Source organism: Choloepus didactylus, chromosome 4 (assembly GCF_015220235.1).
Source record: "Choloepus didactylus isolate mChoDid1 chromosome 4, mChoDid1.pri, whole genome shotgun sequence".
In the NCBI taxonomy this organism is placed as follows: Eukaryota; Metazoa; Chordata; class Mammalia; order Pilosa; family Megalonychidae; genus Choloepus; species Choloepus didactylus.
This window is the reverse complement of record NC_051310.1, coordinates 50,941,148-50,960,824: the sequence shown is the minus strand read 5'-3', so window position 1 is coordinate 50,960,824 and position 19,677 is coordinate 50,941,148. Positions and strand designations below refer to the sequence as shown.

Here is a 19,677-nt window from a genome sequence, read left to right as displayed (position 1 = left end):
AACATATGGTCTTTTGTGAGTAGCTTCTTCCACTTAGCATAATGCTTTCAAGGTCAATCCATGGTTGTAGCCTGTATCACTATTTCATTGCTTCTACTAGAAATGCTTTACTTATTTTTAAAAAAAAATTATTTCAGTAACACATATACAACCTAAAATTTCCCTCTTTAACCACATTCAAATACATATTCATTGGTGTTAATTATATTCACAGTGTTCTGCTACCATCACCATTCTTCATTACTAAAACTTTTACATCACTGCTGTTCTGGTTTGCTAATGCTGCCTTTTTGGAAAATACCAGAAATGGATTGGCTTTTATAAAGGGGGTTTATTTGGTTACACAGTTACAGTCTTAAGGCCATGAAGTGTCCAAGGTAAAGCCTCAACAGCAGGGCACCTTCACTGAAGGACGGCCATTGGCGTCTGGAAAACCTCTGTTAGCTTAGAAGGCACGTGGCTGGTGTCCGCTTGCTCCCAGGTTGTGTTTCAAAATGGCGTTCTCCAAAATGTTGCTCTTGGGGCATTTTGTCCTCTCTTAGATGTAACTCTTCCTCAAAATATCACTCTGAATTGTTCTGCACCTGGGCCTGTGTGGCTCTTTTTAATGTACTCCAGTGATCCAATAAAGACCCACCCTGAATGGGTGGTGCAACGCCTCCATAGAAATAATCCAGTGAAAGGTTTTGCCCACCGTTGATTGAGTCACATCTCCATGGGAGCACTCTACCTGAACCAATAGATTCCAACCTAATCAACACTGGTAAGTCTGCCTTCACAAGATTGCATCAAAGATAATGGCATTTTGGGGGCCATAATACATCCAAACTGACACAACTACCAACAGAAATTCTGTAACAATTAAGTTTTTTTTTTTTTTTTTTTTTGTAATTAGAGATGTTGTATGTTTACAGAAAAATCATGCATAAAATACAGAGCTCCCATATACTATTCTGTTATTAACACCTTGCATAAGTGTGGTACATTTGCCAAAATTCATGAAAGAAAATTTTTATAATTGTACATACAAACTAACATTTTCCCTTTTAACCATATTCAAATATATAATTCAGTGCTGTTAATTACATTCACAATGTTATGCTACCATCACCATCATCCATTACCAAAAATTTTCCATCAACCCAAGTTGAAACTTTGAACAATTTAAGCATTAAATCCCTATGCCCTACTCCTTACTCTGCACCCTGATAACTATGTTCTAGTTTCTGACTATGAATTTGCTTATTCTGATTTCATATTAGTGAGATCGTATAATTTTTATCTGTGTCTCCCTTCTTTCATTCAACAGGATGCCTTCAAGGTTCATGCATGTTGTCTCTTGTATCAGAACTATGTTCCTTTTCAGAGCTGCATGATATTCTGTTGTATGTATATACCACATTTTGCTTATCAGTTCATCTATTGATGAACACTTGGGTTCCTTCCTTCTTTTGGCAATTGTGAATAATGCTGCTATGAACACTGGTGTGAAAATATGTTTGAGTTCCTGCTTTCAGTTCTTTTGAGTATATACCCAGAAGTAGGATTGCCAGGTCATATAGTAATTCTATACTTAACTTTCTGAGGAATCACCAAACTTTTCCACAGCAGCTGTAGCAGTCAACATTTCCACCAACAACAAATGAGCGTTCCTGTTCCTCCACATCCTCTCCATTTCTTGTTTTATTTTATTTTATTTTATTTTTTATTTATAGTAGCCGTTCTAGTGGGTGTGAAATGCTATCTTATTATGATTTTGATTTGCATTTTCCTAATGGCTAATGATGTTGAACATCATTTCATATGCTTTTTTGGCTATCTGTATATCCTCTTGGAGAAATGTCTATTCAAGTTTTTTGCCCATTTTTAAATTGGGTTGTTTGTTGTTATTGTTGAGTGGTAGAATTCCTTTATATATTTTCAGTGTTAACCCTTATCGTATATGTGGTGTCCAAATAATTTCTCCCATTCTGTAGGTTGTCTTTTCACTTTCATGTGTCCTGTGGGGCACAAAACATTTTAAGTTTTGACAAAATTCTATTTTTTTATTTTGTTACTCATGCCTTTTAGTATAAGGTTTAAGAAGCCATTACCCAACACAAGGTCATGAAGATAGTTCCCTATGTTTTCTTCTAGGAGTTTTATAACTGTAGATATCCATGTTTCCCAGCACCATTTGTTGAAGAGACTAATTTTTCCCAATCAAGTGGACTTGGCATCCTTGTCAAAAATCAATTGGCCATAGTTGTAGGGGTCTGTTACTGAACTGTCAATTCAGTTCTATTGGTCTGTATATCTGTCCTTTTGCCAGTATCGTGCTGTTTTGATTACTATAGCTTTGTAATACATTTTCATATTGGAAAGTATGAGTCCAGTAATGTCATTCTTCTTTTTAAAGATGCTTTTGGGTATTTGGGGCCACTTGCCCTTCCAAATAAATTTGATGATTGGCTCTGCAAAGAAGGCTTTTGGAATTTTGATCAAGATTGCATTGATTCTGTAAATTGTTTTGGGTAGAATTGACATCTTGACAATTGTGAAGGTTTGGATATATTATATTCCACAGAAAAGCCATGTTCCTTGATGCATTCTTGTGGGGGCAGACTTATTAGTCTTTTGATTAGGGTGGAACCTTTTCATTGAGTATTTCCATGGAGATGTGACTCACCCAGCTGTGGGTGATATCTTTGATTAAATTATTTTCATGGAGGTGTGGACCCTGCCCATTCAGTCTTGATTAGTTCACTGAGTACTTAAGAGAGCTCAAGAGCCGACACAGATGCTGATGCTTGTTGATGCTTGGAGGTGCTTGGAGATGCAGGCAGAAGGATGTTTGGAGATGAAACCCCAAGTTTATCCTGGAGAAGCTTAAGAGAGGACTCCCAGAAGCTTAGAGAGAAACACCCTTGGAGAACTAAGCAGAGAGCTAAGAGAAGCTGAGAGGCAAAAGGCCAGGGACATTTTGGAGAAAGCCATTTTGAAATGCAGCCTGGGAGCAAAGGATGAGCAGATGCCAACTGTGTGCCTTCCCAGCTAACAGAGGTGTTCCGATTCCATCAGCCTTTCTTTAGTGAAGGTATCCTTTTGTTGATGCCTTAGTTTGGACACTTTCATGGCCTTTGAACTTCAAATTTGTAACCTAATAAACCTCCTTTTTAAAAGCCAGTCCATGAGAATATCTTCTTGACCAAAAGGGGGATGCAAAATGAGATGAAATAGTTGCAGTGGCTGAGAGATTTCAAATGGAGTCGAGAGGTCACTCTGGTGGACATTCTTATGCACTATATAGATAACACGACTTAGGTTTTAATGTATTGGAATAGCTAGAAGTAAATACCTGAAACTACCAAACTCCAAGCCAGCAGTCTGGACTCCTGAAGACAATTATATAATAATGTAGATTACAAGTGGTGACAGTGTGATTGTGAAGACCTTGTGGATCACACCCCCTTTATCTAGTGTATGGATGAGTAGAAAAATGGGGATAAAAACTAAAGGACAAATGGGGTGGGATGGGGGGATGATTTGGGTGTTCTTTTTTCACTTTTATTTTTTATTCTTGTTCTGGTTCTTTCTGATGTAAAGAAAATGTTTGGAGATAGATTGTGGTAATGAACGCATAACTATGTTATCATACTGTGGACAGTGGATTGTATACCATGGATGATTGTATGGTGTGTGAATGTATTTCAATAAAACTGAATTTAATTAAAAAAAAAAAAAGCCAGTCCATTTCTGATATTTTGCATAATGGCAGCTCTAGCAAGCTGGAACAACAATGTTTACTTTTCTAATCCATGAGCATGGAATAGCCCTCCATTTATTTAGATTTTGATTTCTTTTAGCAATGTTTTGTAGTTTTCTGTGTATAAGTCATTTACATCCTTAGTTAAATTTATTCCTAGATATTTGATTCTTTTAGTTGCTATTGTAAATGGAAATTTTCCTTAACTTCCTCTTCAGATTGTTCATTACTAGTGTATAAAAACACTACTGATTTTTGCGTATTGGTCTTGTACCCCACCACTTTGCTGAATTTGTTTATTAGCTATAGTAGCTTTGTTTTAGATTTTTTGGGACTTTATATGATTATGTCATCTATAAATAGATGCCTCTTATTTCTTTTTCTACCTGATTGCTTTAGCTAGAACTTCCAGTACAATGTTGAATAACATGGTGATAGCAGACACTCTTGTCTTGTTCCAGATCTTAGAGGGAAAGCTTTCAGTCTTTTACCCTTGAATGTGATGTTAGCTGTGGGTTTTTCATATATGCCCCTTATCATCTTGAGGAAATTTCCTTGTATTCCTAGTTTTCTGTGTTTTTATCATGAAGAGGTATGGATTTTGTCAGAGGCCTTTTCTGCATCATTTAAGATGGTCCTGTGGTTTATTTCCTTCATTCTGTAAATGTGGTATATTATATTAGTTGGCTTTCTTATGTTGAACCACCTTTGCATACCTGGGATGAATCCCACTTGATCATGGTATGTAATTCTAGTATTTTGTTTAGGATTTTCACATCTATATTCATAAGGGATATTGGTCTATCATTTATTTTCTTGTGGTATCTTTATCTGGGTTTGTTATGATGGTGATGTTGGCTTCTGTTTTAGTTTGCTAATGCTGCCAGAATGCAAAACACCAGAAATGGATTGGCTTTTATAAAAGGGGGTTTATTTGGTTACATAGTTACAGTCTTAAGGCCATAAAGTGTCGAAGGTAATGCATCAACAATCGGGTGCCTTCACTGAAGGATGGCCAATGGCATCTGGAAAACCTCTGTTAGTTGGGAAGGCACGTAGCTGGCGTCTGCTCCAAAGTTCTGGGTTCAAAATGGCTTACTCCCAGGATGTTCCTCTCTAGGCTGCAGTTCCTCAAAAATGTCACTCTTAGTTGCACTTGGGGTGTTTGTCCTCTCTCAGCTTCTCCAGAGCAAGAGTCTGCTTTCAACAGCTGTCTTCAAACTGTCTCTCATCTGCAGCTCCTGTGCTTTTTTCAAAATGTCCCTCTTGGCTGTAGCAGCTTTCTCCTTCTGTCTGATCTTATATAGTGCTCCAGTAATTTAATTCAGACCCACTCTGAATGGGCGGGCCAACACCTCCATGGAAATTATCCAGTCAGAGTCATCACCCACAGTTGGGTGGGGTGCATCTCCATGGAAACATTCAAAGAATTACAATCTAATTAACACTGATAGGTCTGCCCACACAAGATTACATCAAAGATAATGGCGTTTGAGGGGACATAATACACTCAAACTGGCACAGCCTCCTAGAATGAGTTAGGGAGTGTTTTGTCCTCTTCAGTATTTTACAAAATTTTGAGCAGGATTGGTATTAATTCTTCTTGGAATGTTTGGTAGAATTCACCCGTGAAGCCATCTTGGTCCTGCACTTTTCTGTTTTGGGAGGTTTTTGATGACTAGTTCAATCTCTTTTCTTGTAATTTGTCTGTTGAGAGCTTTTGTTTCTTCTAGAGTCATTGTTGGTTGTTGGTGTGTTTCTAGGAACTTGTCCATTTCATCTGCCTTGTCTAATTTGTTGGCATACAATTATTCGTAATAGCTTCTTATCCTTTTTATTTCAATGGGGTCAGTAGTAATGTACCCCCTTTCACTTCTTGTTTTAATTATTTGTTCCTCTTTTCTTTTCTTTTTCAGTGTTGTTACAGGTTTGGTAATTTGATTTATTTTTTCAGGGAACCGTTTTTGGGTTTGTTAATTTGCTCTCTTAAATTCTCTGTTTCATTTATTTCTGCACTGATCTTGGTTATTTCCTTCCTTCTACTTGCTTCAGGTTTAGTTTGTTGTGTTCGTTTTCTAGTTCTTCCAGGTGTGTGGCTAGGTCTCTGATTTGAGCTCTTCTTTTTTAATGTCAGCGTTTAGGTCTGCTGTAAAGGTAGGACTTATTTCAGTAATTGTTTTTTATGTTTCTTTTTTTTTTGGTCTCTTTTTCTTTTGCAGTCTTCTTTTGTGTAAAACTGATCTTCTGTGATATAACTGATCCCCTTCTTGTTTCTGTTTCTGTATATTTTTAAAAATCCTTTCTTTGTGGGTACCCTGGGATTTGTATTAAATGACTGTAGTCTATAACCTGCTTGTTTGAAAAGATACCAACTTAACTTCAATACCATGCACTTTCCCTTTCCCATTCCTCTGTTTCTTCTCTTTATGTGGTTTTTGTCCCATATTACCTTTTATATTTTGTGTATCCTTGATAAGGAAATATTATTTTTTATTCAATTGTATCCTAACTCTTTTAGGAATTAAAGAGTATTGTTACATATTGAGGATATAGTACTATTGTGTTTTGCATTTTCTCATTCAGCTATCTTTAGTGAAGATCTTCATTTCTTCTTACTGGTCTAAGCCACTCTCTCATCTTTTCCTTTTAATCAGAAGAACTGCTTTTAGCAGTTCTTGCAGTGCAGGTCTTTTAGTGACAAATGCCCTCAATTTTTGTTTATCTGTAAAGGTCTTCAACTCTCCCTCATAGCACTTCGTTTTTCTTTATTCCCAAATGATATGCCATTTCATGGATATACCACTTTTTATTTATTTATTCCCTAGTTGATGAATATTTAGTTTGTTTCCATTTTTTGGCTATTATGTATAATGCTGCTGTATTAGTTAACTATGCTGCTAAAGCAAATATCATGCAATGGTTTGGCTTGAACAATGGGGATTTATTAGCTCATGGTTTTAAGGCTAGGAAGAGTCCAAATCAGGGCATTGTCGAAGCAATGCTTTCTTCCTGAAGACTGGTGTTCTGGTGTTGACTACCAGTGATCCTTGGTCCGGTCTCTTCTGTCACATGGCAGTGTATATGGTGGCCTCTCCTCATCTCTCCCTTCTCTTCCTGGTTCTGTTGACCTTTGGCTCTTTATTCCCCTAGCTTTCTCTCTATCTGTCTGAATTTCATTCTGCTTACAAAGGATTCCAGTAATAGATTTTAGAACCATCCTCCGTGAGTTAGGCCACATCTTAACTGATGTAACCTCATCAAAAGTCCTACTTACAGTGGTTTCACAGACACAGGATGGATTAAATTTAAGAATATGTTTTTCTGGGGTACATAGCTCCAACCTATCACAAATCCTATGAACATTTGTGCACAAGTTTTTTTTTTTTTTTTTTTTTTTTTTTAATCATCATTTTATTGAGATATGTTCACATACCACGCAGTCATACAAAACAAATTGTACTTTCGATTGTTTACAGTACCATTACATAGTTGTACATTCATCACCTAAATCAATCCCTGACACCTTCATTAGCACACACACAAAAATAACAAGAATAATAATTAGAGTGAAAAAGAGCAATTGAAGTAAAAAGGAACACTGGGTACCTTTGTCTGTTTGTTTCCTTCCCCTATTTTTCTGCTCATCCATCCATAAACTAGACAAAGTGGAGTGTGGTCCTTATGGCTTTCCCAATCCCATTGTCACCCCTCATAAGCTACATTTTTATACAACTGTCTTCGAGATTCATGGGTTCTGGGTTGTAGTTTGATAGTTTCAGGTATCCACCACCAGCTACCCCAATTCCTTAGAACCTAAAAAGGGTTGTCTAAAGTGTGCGTAAGAGTGCCCACCAGAGTGACCTCTCGGCTCCTTTTGGAATCTCTCTGCCACTGAAGCTTATTTCATTTCCTTTCACATCCCCCTTTTGGTCAAGAAGATGTTCTCCGTCCCACGATGCCAGGTCTACATTCCTCCCTGGGAGTCATATTCCACGTTGCCAGGGAGATTCACTCCCCTGGGTGTCTGATCCCACGTAGGGGGGAGGGCAGTGATTTTACCTTTCAAGTTGGCTTAGCTAGAGAGACAGGGCCACATCTGAGCAACAAAGAGGCATTCGGGAGGAGGCTCCTAGGCACAACCATAGGGAGGCCTAGCCTCTCCTTTGCAGCAACCGTCTTCCCAAGGGTAAAACTTATGGTAGAGGGCTCAACCCATCAAACCACCAGTCCCCTATGTCTGTGGTCATGTTAGCAACCATGGAGGTGGGGTAGGCAAATACCCCTGCATTCTCCACAGGTTCCTCAAGGGGGCACTACATCTTTTTTTTTTTTTTCCTTGTTTGTCTTTTTTCTTTTTTCTTTTCTTTTTTTTTTTTTAACTTTCCCTTCTTTTTTAAATCAACTGTATGAAAAAAAAAGTTAAAAAGAAAACAAACATACAATAAAAGAACATTTCAAAGAGACCATAACAAGGGAGTAAGAAAAAGACAACTAACCTAAGATAACTGCTTAACTTCCAACATGTTCCTACTTTACCCCAAGAAAGTTACATAATATAGCAACATTTCAGTGAACTTGTTCCTACTACATCCATCAGAAATTAACAGACCATAGTCATTTCTGGGCATCCCCAGAACGTTAAATAGCTTATCTGTTCTTCTTGGATTATTGTTCCCCCTTCCTTAATTGCTCTCTACTGCTAGTTCCCCTACATTCTACATTATAAACCATTTGTTTTACATTTTTCAAAGTTCACATTAGTGGTAGCATATAATATTTGTCTTTTTGTGCCTGGCTTATTTCGCTCAGCATTATGTCTTCAAGGTTCATCCATGTTGTCATATGTTTCACCAGATCGTTCCTTCTTACTGCCGCGTAGTATTCCATCGTGTGTATATACCACATTTTATTTATCCACTCATCTGTTGAAGGACATTTGGGTTGTTTCCATCTCTTGGCAATTGTGAATAATGCTGCTATGAACATTGGCATGCAGATATCTGTTCGTGTCACTGCTTTCCGATCTTCCGGGTATATACCGAGAAGTGCAATCGCTGGATCGAATGGTAGCTCTATCTCTAGTTTTCTAAGGAACTGCCAGACTGACTTCCAGAGTGGCTGAACCATTATACAGTCCCACCAACAATGAATAAGAGTTCCAATTTCTCCACATCCCCTCCAGCATTTGTAGTTTCCTGTTTGTTTAATGGCAGCCATTCTAACTGGTGTTAGATGGTATCTCATTGTGGTCTTAATTTGCATCTCTCTAATAGCTAGTGAAGCTGAACATTTTTTCATGTGTTTCTTGGCCATTTGTATTTCCTCTTCAGAGAACTGTCTTTTCATATCTTTTGCCCATTTTATAATTGGGCTGTCTGTACTATTGTCATTGAGTTGTAGGATTTCTTTGTATATGCAAGGTATCAGTCTTTTGTCAGATACATGGTTTCCAAAAATTTTTTCCCATTGAGTTGGCTGCCTCTTTACCTTTTTGAGAAATTCCTTTGAGGTGCAGAAACTTCTAAGCTTGAGGAGTTCCCATTTATCTATTTTCTCTTTTGTTGCTTGTGCTTTGGGTGTAAAGTCTAGGAAGTGGCCTCCTAATACAAGGTCTTGAAGATGTTTTCCTACATTATCTTCTAGGAGTTTTATGGTACTTTCTTTTATATTGAGATCTTTGGTCCATTTTGAGTTAATTTTTGTGTAGGGGGTGAGGTAGGGGTCCTCTTTCATTCTTTTGGATATGGATATCCAACTCTCCCAGCCCCATTTGTTGAAAAGACCATTATGGCTCAGTTCGGTGACTTTGGGGGCCTTATCAAAGATCAGTCGGCCATAGATCTGAGGGTCTATCTCTGAATTCTCAATTCGATTCCATTGATCTATATGTCTCTCTTTGTGCCAGTACCATGCTGTTTTGGCAACTGTGGCTTTATAATAAGCTTCAAAGTCAGGGAGTGTAAGTCCTCCCACTTCGTTTTTCTTTTTTAGAGTGTCTTTAGCAATTCGAGGCATCTTCCCTTTCCAAATAAATTTGATAACTAGCTTTTCCAAGTCTGCAAAGTAGGTTGTTGGAATTTTGATTGGGATTGCATTGAATCTGTAGATGAGTTTGGGTAGAATTGACATCTTGATGACATTTAGCCTTCCTATCCATGAACATGGAATATTTTTCCATCTTTGAAGGTCCCCTTCTATTTCTTTTAGTACAGTTATGTAGTTTTCTTTGTATAGGTCTTTTACATCTTTGGTTAAGTTTATTCCTAGGTACTTGATTTTTTTAGTTGCTATTGAAAATGGTATCTTTTTCTTGAGTGTCTCTTCAGTTTGTTCATTTCTAGCATATAGAAACATTACTGACTTATGTGCATTAATCTTGTATCCAGCTACTTTGCTAAATTTGTTTATTAGCTCTAGTAGCTGTATCGTCGATTTCTCAGGGTTTTCTAGATATAAGATCATATCATCTGCAAACAATGACAGTTTTACTTCTTCTTTTCCAATTTGGATGCCTTTTATTTCTTTGTCTTGCCGGATTGCCCTGGCTAGCACTTCCAGCACAATGTTGAATAACAGTGGTGACAGCGGGCATCCTTGTCTTGTTCCTGATCTTAGAGGGAAGGCTTTCAGTCTCTCACCATTGAGTACTATGCTGGCTGTGGGTTTTTCATATATGCTCTTTATCATGTTGAGGAAGTTTCCTTCTATTCCTACCTTTTGAAGTGTTTTTATCAAAAAGGGATGTTGGATTTTGTCAAATGCTTTTTCAGCATCTATTGAGATGATCAATTGATTTTTCCCTTTCGAGTTTTTAATGTGTTGTAATACATTGATTGTTTTTCTTATGTTGAACCATCCTTGCATGCCTGGAATGAACCCCACTTGGTCATGGTGTATGATTTTTTTAATGTGTCTTTGGATTCGATTTGCAAGTATTTTGTTGAGGATTTTTGCATCTATATTCCTTAGGGAGATTGGCCGGTAGTTTTCCTTTTTTGTAGCATCTTTGCCTGGTTTTGGTATTAGATTGATGTTAGCTTCATAAAATGAGTTAGGTAGTGTTCCATTTTTTTCAATGTTTTGAAAGAGTTTGAGTAAGATTGGTGTCAGTTCTTTCTGGAAAGTTTGGTAGAATTCCCCTGTGAAGCCATCTGGCCCTGGGCATTTATTTGTGGGAAGCTTTTTGATGACTGATTGGATCTCTTTGCTTGTGATGGGTTGGTTGAGGTCTTCTATTTCTTCTCTGGTCAGTCTAGGTTGTTCATATGTTTCCAGGAAATTGTCCATTTCTTCTACATTATCCAGTTTGTTGCCATACAGTTGTTCATAATATCCTCTTATAATTTTTTTAATTTCTTCAGGATCTGCAGTTATGTTACCTTTTTCATTCATTATTTTGTTTATATGGGTCTTCTCTCTTTTTGATTTTGTCAGTCTAGCTAGGGGCTTGTCAATCTTGTTGATCTTCTCAAAGAACCAACTTTTGGTGATATTTATCCTTTCTATTGTTTTTTTGTTCTCTATGTCATTTATTTCTGCTTTAATCCTTGTTATTTCTTTTCTTGTACTTGGTTTAGGATTGGTTTGCTGTTCATTTTCTAGCTTCTTCAGTTGATCCATTAGTTCTTTGATTTTGGCTCTTTCTTCCTTTTTAATATATGCGTTTAGTGCTATAAATTTCCCCCTTAGCACTGCTTTTGCTGCATCCCATAGGTTTTGGTATGTTGCGTTCTCATTTTCATTCGTCTCTATATATTTAGCAATTTCTCTTGCTATTTCTTCTTTAACCCACTGATTGTTTAGGAGTGTGTTGTTTAACCTCCAGGTATTTGTGAATTTTCTAAGTCTCTGATGGTTATTGACTTCTAATTGTATTCCATTGTGGTCAGAGAATGTGCTTTGAATAATTTCAATCTTTTTAAATTTATTGAGGCTTGTTTTATGTCCCAGCATATGATCTATTCTGGAGAAAGTTCCGTGAGCACTAGAAAAGTATGTGTATCCTGGTGATTTGGGATGTAATGTCCTGTAGATGTCTGTTAAATATAATTCATTTATCAGATTGTTTAGGTTTTCAATTTCCTTATTGGTCTTCTGTCTGGTTGATCTATCTATAGGAGAGAGTGATGTGTTGAAGTCTGCCACAAGTATTGTGGAAACATCAATTGCTTCCTTTAGTTTTGCCAGTGTTTCTCTCATGTATTTTGTGGCACCTTGATTGGGTGCATAGACATTTACGATTGTTATTTCTTCTTGCTGAATTGCCCCTTTTATTAGTACGTAGTGGCCTTCTTTGTCTCTCAAAACATCCCTGCATTTGAAGTCTATTTTATCTGAGATTAATATTGCTACACCTGCTTTCTTTTGGCTGTAGCTTGCATGAAATATTTTTTTCCATCCTTTCACTTTCAGTTTCTTTGTGTCCCTGTGTCTAAGATGAGTCTCTTGCATGCAACATATTGATGGTTCATTTTTTTTGATCCATTCTGCGAATCTATATCTTTTAATTGGGGAGTTTAATCCATTTATATTCAACGTTAAAACCGTGAAGGCATTTCTTGAATCGGCCATCTTATCCTTTGGATTATGTTTGCCATATTTTTCCCTCTCTCTATTAATATCCTTTATTGTACCCATACCGAATCTCTTTAGTACTGAACCTTTCTCCAGGTCTCTCTGTCCCGTCTTTGTTTCTCTGTCTGTAGGGCTCCCTTTAGTATCTCCAGTAGGGCAGGTCTCTTGTTAGCAAATTCTCTCAGCATTTCTTTGTCTGTGAAAAATTTAAGCTCTCCCTCAAATTTGAAGGAGAGCTTTGCTGGATAAAGTATTCTTGGCTGGAAATTCCTCTCACTCAGAATTTTAAATATATCGTGCCACTGCTTTCTTGCCTCCATGGTGGCTGCTGAGTAGTCACTACTTAGTCTTATGCTGTTTCCTTTGTATGTGGTGAATTGCTTTTCTCTTGCTGCTTTCAGAACTTGCTCCTTCTCTTCTATGTTTGACAGTGTGATCAGTATATGTCTCGGAGTGGGTTTTTTTGGATTTATTCTATTTGGAGTTCGCTGAGCATTTATGATTTGTGTATTTATGTTGTTTAGAAGATTTGGGAAGTTTTCCCCAACAATTTCTTTGAATACTCTTCCTAGACCTTTACCCTTTTCTTCCCCTTCTGGGACACCAATGAGTCTTATATTCGGACGTTTCATATTATCTATCATATCCCTGAGGTCCATTTCGAGTTTTTCAATTTTTTTCCCGATTCTTTCTTTTATGCTTTCATTTTCCATTCTGTCATCTTCCAGGTCACTGATTCGTTGTTCAACTTCCTCTAGTCTTGTACTATGAGTGTCCAGAATCTTTTAAATTTGGTCAACAGTTTCTTTAATTTCCATAAGATCATCCATTTTTTTATTTAGTCTTGCAATGTCTTCTTTATGCTCTTCTAGGGTCTTGTTGATTTCCTTCATATCCCGTACTATGGTCTCATTGTTCATCTTTAGTTCTTTGAGTAGCTGCTCTAGGTGGTGTGTCTCTTCTGGTCTTTTGATTTGGGTGCTTGGGCTTGGGTTATCCATATCGTCTGGTTTTTTCATATGCTTTATAATTTTCTGTTGTTTTTGGCCTCGTGGCATTTGCTGAACTTGATAGGGTTCTTTTAGGGTTTGTAGACCTATTGAAGTCCTTATCTCTAATTTATCAGATCTACAGCTTCGTGGAGTACACTTTCTCTAACTAACCAGCAGGTGGCGTCCACGAGTCACCTGTTCTCCACAAGCCAGATCTCCCCTGCTTAGCCTTTTTGGTGAGTGGGGGAGTGAGTCTTGTGGGGCCCAATTGGTGCACCAAGCTTGCGTGTGTAGTTGGTGTTGCCTGCCCTGTATGTGGGGCGTGTTTCTGGGCAGTCGGGGAGGGGGGGTGGCCCTAACGATCAAATCTCCCTGATGATCCTAGAGTTTTAAAGCTGCTGCAATAGTCTAATCCTTCAGTTCAGTCCTGCCACAGTTTGTCTCTGCCACTGACCCACAAGTCTTTGGTATTGGCGTATGGCTCCTGAGACTTGCCAGTGGGCCCCTCTTCCAGGCTGTGCACCCCGGGTCCTCTGTTGAGGGATGACTGTGCTATGTCACAGGTGAGTGCCGTCCCCCCAGGGCAGTTCTGGGCTGCTGGGCTGTGTTGGGAGGCTCCCAGTCTGCTCAAATGATGGCTGAATGGGGCTCTGTTAATTCACACTGCTCCCCCTTCCCAGCTCTGGGACATTCAGCTGAGGTTGCAGGGAAGGCTAATGTCCACGCCCAGTTTTGTGGTGTGTGCCTGTTATTTGAAGCACTTCCGTCACACTGGGTTGTCTGGGGCAGCTCTGGGCTATGGGGCTGGCGATGGGCAGGAGTGTTTCCTGTCCACCAGGATGGTGGCTGTGAGCGGACACCCCCCTTTTCTTGGGAAGTTGTGTTGTTTAGTGAATTTTCTCAGCCACTGGATTATTGCCGTTTGTCTCAGAGCTCTCTTAGTTCTGCTCTTGACTTGACGTGCCCAAATTTCAATTCTTTGAAGCTTTCTGTATTGAGCTTCTTAGAGTAATTGTTTTAGAAAAAGCAAAAAGGATTTAAAAAAAAAAAAAAAAAAAAAAAACGGCCCTCCTCAGAGATCTAATGGGTTATTGAAATGCTAATAGACAAAGCAACCAGGGCCATTAAGGAAAGGTCCACAGGGCAGAGAGATCAGCTTTGCTTCGGGATTTGCATATGCGCCTCAAGGCCTGATCTCCGCCCTTCCCCTTTCTGTGTTCACCAGAACTCCAAAAATCCTCTGGTTTTATTTTGGAGTTTTTCGTGTTGTTTTTTTTCTATGCCTGTCTCCTCTCTGCTGGGCTGGCTGCTCTCAGAGTCTCTGGTGTCTGGTCTCAGTCTATCTATGGTTGGAGTTTGAATCAGTAGAATGAGTTTCCGATAAGAGCAGCCACTGCAATTCTCCCTTCTCCTTCCCGGAGCTGACAGCCCCTCCTCCCCCGGGACTGAGCCTGGCAGGGAGGGGCACGGGTCCCCTGGCCGCAAAAACTCACAGATTTCGCTGATCTCAGCAGTTCCACGTTTTCATGAGTGTTGTATGAAGTATGCCCAAAGACAGATTGCTCTGTGGTGTCCAGTCCACGCAGTTCCTGGCTTTTTACCTACTTTCCTGGAGGAGTAACTAAAACATACAGCTCACCAGTCTGCCATCTTGCCCCGCCTCTTTGCACAAGTTTTTGTATGGATGAATGTTTTCATTTCTCTTGGGTATATATTTAGTGGTAGAATTGTTGAATCATATGGCAACTTTTTGTTTTACCATTTGAGGAACTGTCTGACTGTGTTCCAAAGTGGCTACACTATTTTACATTCCTATCAGCAGTGGATGAAAGTTCCAGCTTCTCTACATCTTTTCCATCACTTATTATCTGTCTTTTCAGTTCTTGCCAATATAATGAGTGTCAAGTGTTAAAATACTGTCTTTTAACCAGATGTCTTCTCAAAGAGTCACTGAGGTTTTCATCTTCAGCAGTGCATGAACAGAATCTGGCCCTTGCCCTTATTGGCTGGCTGCTCTGAGCCAGCCTTCCACCACCTCCAAGTGCCTGCAGACTACCCCAAAGCCCCTGCTCTGCTGCATAGCTGCCGATGCTACCTCTCCTCAGCTGCCTGCATTGATGACCACATCTCTGTTGCAGGTGTGTCAGAACTACAACCAGGATTCAGAGGCTGCTGTTGACTGCCAGATCAACCTGGAACTCTACAACTCTTACATCAACCTGTCATTGTCTTACTACTTTGACCACAGTGATTTGGCTTTGACGAACTTTGCCAGATATATTCTTCGTCAATCTCATGAGGAGAGGAAACATGCTAAAAAACTTATGAATCTGCAGAACAAACGAGGTGTTCGGATCTTCTTTCAGGATATCAAGAAAACAGAATGTGATGACGGAGAGAGTGGGTTGAATGCAATGGAATATGCATTACATTTAGAAAAAAGGGTGAACACATCATATCTGGAACTGCAAAAAGTGGCCATTGACAGAAACCACCACCAGTTATGTGACTTCACTGAGACTCATTACCTGAATGAGCAGGTGAGATCTATCAAAGAATTGAGTGACTATTTAACCAACTTGTGCAAGATGGGGGGTGGGGAGGGGTCCCTGGAATCTGGCTTTGTAGAGTTTCTCTTTGTCTTTTGACAAGCACAAGGGAAACAGTGATGATGAGACGTAAGCCTTAGGCTGGCTTCTCCATAGTCATGGGGTGACTTTTGTGGTCACCACAGCAGTACATGAATGTTGGGTTTACCTTTACCTTTTCTGTAACTTGTGTCAATATCCACTGAGGTCTTTCATTTGTACCATTCCTTCAAATAAAGTAATTTGGATCCCCCCCCCATACACACACTTCCCCGAATATTGTCTTTTATAGTCATCCACTTATGTACCATGGCTGATGTCTTTCCTTTGGATCTGAGTTTATAGTCAGATAAAGAATTCTCCCAGATTTTGTTTATTTTAGAGTACTTTTATTTCACCCTATTGTTTGAAGCATATTTTTCTGAATCATGGTTTGGCATTTTTTTCTTTGAGCACTTGAAAGAAATCATTCCATTGTTTTCTGATCCCCATTGTTTCTGATTGTAAGTTAGCTATTATGTCATTGGTTCCCTTTATGTAATACATGTATTTTTTGTTTATTTGTTTCTTTCAAGATTTTCTCTTTGTTTTTGGTTTCTAGCAGTTTGACTGTGATAAGCCTATGTGTAGTTTTCTTTGTATTCATCCTACTTGGGGATTGTTGAACTTTGATCTATAAGTAAATGTTTCTCATTTTTCATAGTTTTTGGAGAATTTCAGCCATTATTTCTGTACTAGTTATACTCTATTCATTTTGGGACTCCAATTACATGTATTTTAGTCTTGGATATTGTTCTGTAGTCCAGCGAAGTTCGTTCATGTTTCTTCATTTTCTTGTTTTCTCTCTTATTCAAATTATTTTCTATTGATATGTCTTCAAATGCAATGACTCTTATCTGCCATTTTCAGTCTTATGTTAAGCCCATTCAGTAGATTTTTCATTTGTAATTGTATTTTATGTTCTAAAGTGTACAGTTGGTTCTTTTTTTATAGTTTCCATTACTCTGATGAGATTCTCTATTTATACACTCATTAAGACCATATTTTCCCTTAGTTTTTTGAATGTTTTCTTTTAATTATTTGAACATATTTTCCATTATTTATTTAAAAATATTTAAAATAGCTAATTTAAAGTATCTGTTTGCTAGAACCAACATGTTGGCTTCCTCAGGTTTGATTTCAGTTGATTGCTTTTTCATAACATTTTATAGGTCATTTTTTTTTCCCTTGTTTGATAATTTCTTTATAGTATACTGGATCATGTAGAGGGTACATTTTAAAGACTCTGAATTCTCTTATCTTTTGGGGAAAAGTATTGATTTTTAATTTTTTGTGGGTAGTTCACTTAGTGATCTCTTTGAACCTTGAACTCGTGTAGGCTTGTTTTTACTCTGCTAAGATGGATCTGTGGAAAGCCCAGTATTTTCCTTTAGTGCAACTCAACCTCCAATGTTTTAATCCCTTGCACAACTTTTTGGGGCTTGATTTAAGGCTTTGTTAGGGTGAAGAATAAGTCTTATTCTAGGATGTGATATTTATTCTTAGTTCAGGCTTTTTTTGATATAGTTGAGGCATCTCAGCTGGATGCCTACCTGAGGTGTTGTATTAATGAGGCTTCTCTGCTCTCCCTGGGTGGGAATGCCAAAGTATTCCTAACATTGTTGATTTCTACATATTTACAACCCATCCCTTCCCTAAGGAATTGTGACTCAAAGAAAAAGACTTCTGACACAATAAATAAGATTATAACTTATCAAAGACCTTTTTTGAATATTGGTATGTGGCGACCTTGGAACGTACTTTCTAGGATGACCCCTGATAGACTCCTGGATTTCCAGCATTGTGGATTTCCCCAACATTAGTTGCCTTGAACTCTGATGTGTGCTTACAAAGCTCAGTGTAACTACTGTGCATTTTTTGACCTGTTGCTCAATTGTCCATGGTCATAGAAATTGTCCCCAAGTAGAAACCAGGGATTATTGTAGGGCTCATCTTGTGAGTTTCCCTTCTCTTGTGGATTATATGCCTGTGCTGTTTTTAGTATAATGCCTGTTAACAGTTGTTTCATACATTTTGTTTGTTTTATGGTTGCCTGTGGTGGTGTTATGGGTTGAATTGTGTCCCCCCTCAAATATATGTTGAAATCCTAACTCCTAGTACTGTAGAATGTGACCTTATTTGGAAATAGGGTGATTACACAGAATTAAGCAAGTTAAAAGGAGGTCATACTGGGATAGAGCGCCTCTTGATCCAGTATGACAGGTGTCCTTTTAAAAAAGGGAGAGGAGATAGAGACTATAACAGAGAGAGAAGGTAAATGTAATGACTGAGGCAGAGATTGAGTTGTGCCACAAGCCAGGGAACACCAAGGATTTTGCTAGTCACTGCCAGAAAAGAGATACAAAACACATTCTTCCCTGTCAACTTCGGAAGGAACACTGCCCTCTGACACCTTCATTTTGGTATTATAGTCTCCAAAACTGTGAGACAATCGTTTCTGTTGTTTTAAGCCATTCGATTTGTGGTACTTTGTTACAGAAGCCCTAGGAAGCTAGGACCACTGGGAAGGTTATTCTGACATCAACTACTGCATCACAATTGTTAAGAAAAGCTGGCCTTAACTATTGTTAAGGCATTTACTTCTTCCTGTAGTCTGACAATTTTCTCAGCTCTTCGTTTACATGTTAATTTTCTTTACCTCTGCACTGGTTATTGTTTGTGCTCCTGTAACATTTCTTTTGTGGTTTCTGATTATTCTTTTTATTGTACTTTTCTAAGCATTCATATAAAAAGATAATTTAATGGAGGGCCTACTTTGAAATTGGTTAGCAATATAACACTGCAGAACAATCTAGAGAATTGATTCTTCCTCTCATCTTCTGAGTGGTAATTGTAAAGAACATCTCAAGATAATTTTCCTGAAGAAGATGGTTTCTGTTTTCACTATATATATATATATATACACACACACACATGTCTATTTTATTTTAATAATCTAGAGACATTAAGTAGTAGGAATCATGTGTTGAAAAATATACGTTCTAATTCTGCCATAGACTGGCCAGTTGAGGGCAGGCCATTTAACATTTGCTTTGAACAGCCGCCTTCAAGCTCTTAAAATTTGAATAATTTAAATTCATAGATAATCCAGAAAATCATTGTAGCCAGTGGCTTTAGTCTTTTCTTTGACCTTACATTGTAAATAGATCTATTTTTAAAATATATTAAATGTTTAGTTATATTTGTGAGCCATAATTGTTCTTTTGTAATTGGAGGATGGTGGGTGTTGATCACTCTGTTTACTGAATATGAATACGTAACTAGGCATTGGTTATTTTATGGATATAAGATATGTTTTTTGGTCTGATAAAAAAGGGCTTTAGTGCTCTTTAGTCTTTAAGATGCAGTATGTGTAATACACTCATTTCAGTTCCTTTATTAACTGTAACTTAATGTTGTGGTCCTTTAAAATATTGTTATGAAATATTTAGTAATTATGAAACTTAAAATGTTTCTCTCTCTCTGTGTTTATTTAGCACTGCCCTACTCTACTCTTGCCCTTCTCTAATTCTCTTCTACATTGGGAATCCTTTTTTAGGATTGATTTTAATTAGGCCCCTAACCCCAATGGATCAGAACATTTATACTATAAAAAGATTTATAGTATGTAAGCTATATAACCCATATGGTTCTCTCAAAAGTATAAGTATTATACTAACATATATAAGATAATAGTAATATTAACTTCTGTTTCAAATTACCTATTCCTAAGATTTTG

At 38.0% G+C, this 19,677-nt stretch overlaps 1 protein-coding gene across 2 annotated transcripts in view; it reads left to right on the top strand.

Moving 5' to 3' along the window:
- The window catches only part of MNAT1 (MNAT1 component of CDK activating kinase), a 335,520-nt gene that overhangs the window by 8,873 nt on the left and 306,970 nt on the right, over positions 1–19,677 (top strand). The window contains exon 2 of one of the 2 annotated variants that reach the window (XM_037832594.1): positions 15,450–15,851. The exons of the other annotated variant lie outside the window; for it this stretch is intronic. Coding sequence (XP_037688522.1) covers positions 15,844–15,851 — 8 coding nt within the window. The 5' untranslated portion in view covers positions 15,450–15,843. The remainder of the gene's footprint in view (positions 1–15,449; positions 15,852–19,677) is intronic. 2 annotated transcript variants of the gene reach the window in all.